This window comes from Poeciliopsis prolifica, unplaced genomic scaffold (assembly GCF_027474105.1).
Source record: "Poeciliopsis prolifica strain line A6 unplaced genomic scaffold, Auburn_PproV2 SCAFFOLD001, whole genome shotgun sequence".
Taxonomy (NCBI): Eukaryota; Metazoa; Chordata; class Actinopteri; order Cyprinodontiformes; family Poeciliidae; genus Poeciliopsis; species Poeciliopsis prolifica.
The window spans coordinates 24037003-24043051 of NW_026562376.1; the positions used below are offsets into that span (position 1 = coordinate 24037003).

General features: G+C 40.8%; 1 protein-coding gene across 1 annotated transcript; it reads left to right on the forward strand.

The window, feature by feature from the left end:
• Positions 1 to 541: 541 nt before the first annotated feature.
• Positions 542 to 4645, forward strand: isg20 (interferon stimulated exonuclease gene). The gene is made up of 4 exons (XM_055034788.1): positions 542 to 611; positions 1191 to 1802; positions 2643 to 2843; positions 4037 to 4645. Exons 2-4 carry the CDS (start codon positions 1227 to 1229, stop codon positions 4220 to 4222), a joined length of 963 nt encoding a protein of 320 aa, XP_054890763.1. The 5' UTR covers positions 542 to 611; positions 1191 to 1226; the 3' UTR covers positions 4223 to 4645.
• The last annotated feature ends 1404 nt before the right edge of the window (positions 4646 to 6049 follow it).

Genomic DNA, 6049 nt, shown 5'->3' on the forward strand with positions numbered 1-6049 from the left:
ACTAAATTAACATGAGAGAACGTTTTGATGGCTGACAGAACACCAACCTGTGAAATAATCAGTTTTTTTGTGGCAGTACTTGACGTAATGCCAAATCCCACCACTAGGCGGTGCTGAGATGGAGTACTTCTGATAAACCAAACATTGAGAGAAACGGAATGAAAGAAACGATCAGATTAAGAGTATAGCTATTTGAATGACATTTCATATTTAATAAGGAGGGAAAATAATGATAAATGTGAAGGATATGGAGAAAAAGAAAATGTAGGACACGTATTGATGAACTGAACTGTAAAACACGAACCTGAAAGGCAGAAATTGAGAAGAATGGTTGGAAAGGAGGGGTGAAGAATGGAGTCTTAAAGGAATATTGGGAAATGAAGGAAACGTAATGGATATTCACAGAGTAAGGAAAGTATTATTATTTATTTATCTCCAGAATACAAAACTAAAAAACAGAAATTGATAGATGTAATGTTGCTACACACTCGTGTACAGTAGGTGGCGGTATGCACCTTGAAGTTGATTGAGGTCCGCCTTAATCGAAAAGAAGAAGAAGAGGAAGTGAGTTGTTCGGGCATGATCCTGCTGTCCACGTGCAGCTTTAGAAGGTACGTAATGATTCAGGGTTTCTTTTCATAAATGACTTTCTTTGAGTTGTTACGAACGACAACAAATAACATGGATATATTGGAACCACGGTGAATTCACGTTTAATTTGCCATTATGTCTCTTAAGCGTTTTTTCGTCTTTGAACCTCATTTTGTGGCGCCGCTGCACCAATTTGCGTTCACATATCAACAATTTAAAGTTAATCAAAGCTACTAACAAAACTATAAGCGATATAAACGACTGAACTCCGCCTCCATAGACAGTACACGTTAGTGTTCAATTCGGCGTGTGTCCTGTATATATTTTAATATTTTAAAAGGAAATTACCAGCTCACGTGGAGAATATCACGTCACAATTCGCGTTGTATTATGTGATCAGTGAATACAACTGAACTGAAAAACATGTACTCAGTTCTGCTCGGCTGCTAAATTAGCTTTGAGTGATACTTGGAGTTAAAGTGTTGTCTTAAACTCTGCTTCGTTTCTATGAATGTTGTCCTCACACTGAAGCTTCTGTGACACAAAGTAACATTTTTGTGACAATAGTGAATACTGATTCTTCCTTTCTGACTCCCCAGATGTGACCATGAGACACTTGGATCCATCAGAAAGAAATGAAGCACCACATGGCCTTCTCGGCAACTACAGGTATCTGCAAGAAGTCCATGACGATCCGTGCAATGGAGAGCGCCGTGGCCAGGAAGAAGCACCAAGATGTGAACGCTGCCTCCAACAGGAGGAGGAAGAGAACCGGCTCCCCGTCCGAACCCCTGGAGGCAAACGCGCTGCTGAAGAAGGTGAAATCGGTCGAGCCGAACCCGACCAGCACTTTGAACTTCTCGCCAGAGCCGGACCACCACCGTGTGACGGCAGTGCTCAGAGACAGCTGGGAGGTTGACAGCGGCTTCTCTGAGTGCAGCCCCCCCGCCAGCGGCCGCAGTTCCCCCTGCCTCGGTCCGAGGCCCCCGGCTGCCTCCGTGGTGGCGCTAGACTGCGAGATGGTGGGCACCGGGCCCGGCGGCCGCTGCAGCGCGCTGGGCCGCTGCAGCATTGTGGACTACCATGGCGACGTCTTGTACGATAAATATGTCCGACCGTGTCAGCCTGTCACGGACTTCCGAACGACCTGGAGCGGGATCCGCCGGCACCACCTCCACAACGCCGTGCCGTTCGCCCAGGCCCAAGAGGAGGTTGGCCCGGCCCAGTTCACCTTAAGATCCATTTCAGATGTTTGTTTTTAATGCATGACTATCAGCTCTGCCCAAATCTACAATGGTATATAAGGACTGGAGTACATTTCTTCCTACAAAATAAAACTGATTTTTTTTTTGAAAATTTCACAAATTTTGTAGAACAAAACAAAAAGCTTCAAAAGTAAAAAAAATTGCGAGAAAAAAAATAATCAGAAATTGCAATTAATCTTAGAAATTTTGTAGAAAAAACATGCAAATTTGAGTTTCAAAAGCTGGAAATTTGCGAGAGAAAACCGACAATTTAATATTAATGTCAGAAATATTTGAGGAAAAAAAGATTCTGATCTCCCAAGTCAAATGTTTGAGAAAAAAGAAAAACTTTTCAAAAAATTACATTAAAAATGGTACCTTACAATTTACAAATTTTATTTACGCACAACTTTTAGGTTGCATGCATAATTGTTTTGTATTTGCACACACGTTATTTTTGATAGAGGTCTTACCCCAAAAGTGGGACTTTTTTAACTTTCTGGGGTGTTTTTTCTGGAAAACTTCTCAAATTTAGAGATTTTTGGTGGAAACGTACTCTCTGTTTTTCTATCTGAATCGGTTTTACAAAGCAGACTGAAGTTTATTACTTTCAACCAAATATTCTTTGATCCAAATACTTTCCCTATAGCTCTGTATGTTTCCACATCTTTTGTTTATCTGGCATTTAGTTAAGACCATAGGAAAAAAAAACATATTTTCATAAACATAAGTAATTGTTCTCCAAAGCCATTTTTATTCTAACAAACTATTTGGACTGGTTTTAATGGTATAATTTTCCTGCTGCAGATCCTCGCTCTACTTGAAGGCAAGGTGGTGGTGGGTCATTCCATCTACAATGACTTTGAGGCGCTGCACATGGACCATCCCAGTCACATGGTCAGAGACACCAGTACGACCCGTCACCTCAGGCGCCTGGCCGGCTTCTCTCATGGCCGCCACTCGTCTCTTAAGCTGCTGGCCAACAAGCTGCTGAACCGGAGGATCCAGGTAAGAGCTGTGGACATAACCACCTCTGCACTTCTGTGAAAACAGCTGGTCAGCAAACTGGTCTTCATCATGCTTGAGAACTTCTCTGGGTCAGTTTACCCATTAGCATGTTCGGAAACTCGCGAGGTTTGCTAACATGCCGCCATTTTGTACCACCTACAAGTGGTGCGCCAATAAATCAACCACTGTTTAATTCCTAGGTTTTACGTAGCTTATTTTTCTCCAGGGATTTTTCAGTTAGGAAAAAGTTTGTGTTGCATTGAAGACATTCATTGTGTTCTTTTACTCGACGTTTGAGTCTAACGCTAACTAGCTGCTAATATACCCATGTTGATTACTGTCTAGTTTTTTTGCGTCTGTGTGAAATTATTTCTGGACGACGTTCCTCTTTGCCACTGGCTCACCCCCATTGGTACGTTGATCCTGACGCTGGTAAAACATAAAACGTGCCGTTTCCTTTTGTCCATTTCAGTTGTGATGCAGGTCTTAAATTTCATTCATGGTGGTCTTGAAAAGGCTTGCAGTGGAGACGATGTTGAAACCCTGTGACTGACTGACATGTGGGTCACTGTTGTCAACCGAGCGACTTTGTTGCAATATTTTGCGACTTTTCATTCTAAAGATATGTGAATAGTCGGGTCAGAAAAAAATTTGTGATTGGCCAGAAAACTGCAGTTGGTTCACGGTCACAATCTGGCCTTCCTTTATTAACGTGCACAAAACTAAAAAATTGTCGACTTAGCAATTTTTTGAAAAAATAATCCAGTTTCAATGTGACCAATCAAAAACAAACACCACATCCAAGGAGCAAAACTTTTAAGTTTTTTTTTCCCAAATTGTTGCGTTCCCAGAAAATGAGTTTATTTTCAGAATGTCAAACTGCTCAGTTACACGATGGATGGAAACCCAGTAAATTCCAGTGTTACTGAAACGTTCCATTATTTCAGCTGATTGAGACACATAAAATACATAAATTAAAGAAATTGAATTTTCTGCTGACAGCTACTAAAAAAAGCGCCATAACATTTAAGATTAGAATATTAGATGTAAACCAAATTACAAATAAAGTATTTTTAGCTGCCTCTTGGTAGAAGGTATTTATTGAGAGTAACACATCCTCCAACCTGGAGGAAGTGACTCTCCGAAAGCGAGCCCCACTAACAGTGCTGCCCCCTGTTGGCTGCTCCGTCCAGGCTGGAAGTAGAGGCCACTGCTCGGTGGAGGACGCCCGGGCCGCTCTGGACCTCTACAAGCTGGTGCAGGGCCCCTGGGAGCAGGAGATGGAGAGGAGGCTGGGCGACGGGCCGCCCGGCCACTCCTCGGATCACTACATGCAGGACGAGTTCTGGCCGGACGAGATTCTGACAGACGGCCCGTGAGGCAGAAAACGTCGTTCATGGCGAACGGTCGGGATCTCGGACTCGACTTCAGCGGTGGAATTTTCCGTCTTTTTTTCCCCTTCAGATGAAAAGGTTACAGGAAGTAAAGCGTTTTCATTTCCTTGTTGTGATGCTGAAAGTTAAATCATGGTGATTTCTGTTATATTTATTTTTAAGAATTTGATTATATTTTGGGTTAATTGTGTGGTTAAAGTTGAGGTTACAGTTCCCTGTTATCTGCTTTTGACTAAAAGTTGAGAAGCAACAGAATGTTTCTCCATGCAGAGTGGAATTAAATATGGATGAAACATTCATTCCTAGTTGAGCTACTAGTTTGGTGGAGACGGTGTTTGAAACGTGATCGTTGGTTGTATTTTGTCCATCAACCTTCAGATTGTGAAAAATAAAGCAGTTTGATTCAAATCTGTGTGATGTGGCTTTTTATATAAAGTACATTTAGATACAGTTACTTTTAACAGTATTAAGGCCTTTATAGACAGAAGAGGAAAAAAAAGTCAATTTCAATTAAAAAAAAAAACTTTTTTTTTAGATTAATTTCAGAAACTTTCTGCAAAAGTTTCAGGCTTTGTTTCCTCTACCATGTCCCTAATCCACTGTTGTAGTGCTGTACATCCTGCATCATCACATCTTTCATACAAAACTGCAGTGCAAAGTGCTCTTACTGATTGAAAGCAGCTTGTTGCACTCCCTAAAAAATAAAAGCAGGAAAACTTGAAGAATAAAATTACAATAAAGTGGATTATACTTTAAAAATAAGAATGAAATTGTTTAACTCCAATCATAGATTAATAAGCATCAGTTGTTTGCTGGTTTGTGTAGCTGTTGATACTAACTAGCCTGATTAACAGAGTTTTCTTAAACAACATACACTGGGATGATTGACAGCTCTAAACCCCCCCCCCCAATCTGCTTGGTTGTTTCTGACCACTGTGTATTTCTGTAGAAGGCAGAATATGCTTTTTTTTTTTTTTTTTTTTTTTAATAAAAACATAAAAGCTAAATACGTCAGCTTTCTCAGGACGAATATAAATACCTGAAATATTGAATCTTCATTTTGAGTCTCAAATATAAGCTGGAACAAACAGGACACAATCTAAGACGGGAAATAAAGAAACGAGATGGATACGGAGCAGATTAAACGTCGAATAAAAGCATTTTTGACCAAGAGAACTCGGGTAAAAGTTAAAAACATTTTGATTACGGAAATGTCCTCAGGACTTCAGGCTCTCTCTGCAGCATCGCTGGATGTTTCACTTTAGGAAGACAGAGAAACAACACATTTCCAAAACCACTGGTGTTCACATTAAGAACACATCATTTTAAAATCTCAACCTTCTGTCTGTCTGACAGATTTCCCTTTCTCAGCATCATAAAACACTGCAGGGTTGTCTGCTGTTGGGAAACATTTTAAGCGTGGGAGTCTCACAAAGAGCTGGACCAGGAAATGACATCATTTTATGTCCAAATCGGTTACAAAAACCCACCTTTGTGAGGTTGGACAGAGCCAGTATTTTTCCCTAATGCTCTTTAAACACTTAGTATCACAAAGAGGGATTAATCCACTGAAAACAATATAGATTCACCTTAAAATAAACACTCAACTTTGCCCACGTGGTGAATTAGTGTGTTAAGGATTGTTTTGCAAGTGTGAGTAGATAAAGCCGCTTTGTGACGACATGTTGGGAGAGCAGTGGCCCTCTTTTATTCCGCCAATAGCTTTAAACCCTGTTCTCTCTCAAACACACACACACCATCCGACAATAAAAATACGGATTTCAGAGCGGAGCCCCCGTGGAAAAGAGAGCC

Excerpts from the sequence above, each read along its gene's own strand:
- isg20 (XM_055034788.1), top strand. The coding sequence starts at position 1,227 with ATGAAGCACCACATGGCCTTCTCGGCAACTACAGGTATCTGCAAGAAG. Across the intron at positions 1,803-2,642 it reads TCGCCCAGGCCCAAGAGGAG|ATCCTCGCTCTACTTGAAGG; the intron begins GTTGGCCCGGCC and ends TTCCTGCTGCAG. Across the intron at positions 2,844-4,036 it reads TGCTGAACCGGAGGATCCAG|GCTGGAAGTAGAGGCCACTG; the intron begins GTAAGAGCTGTG and ends TGCTCCGTCCAG.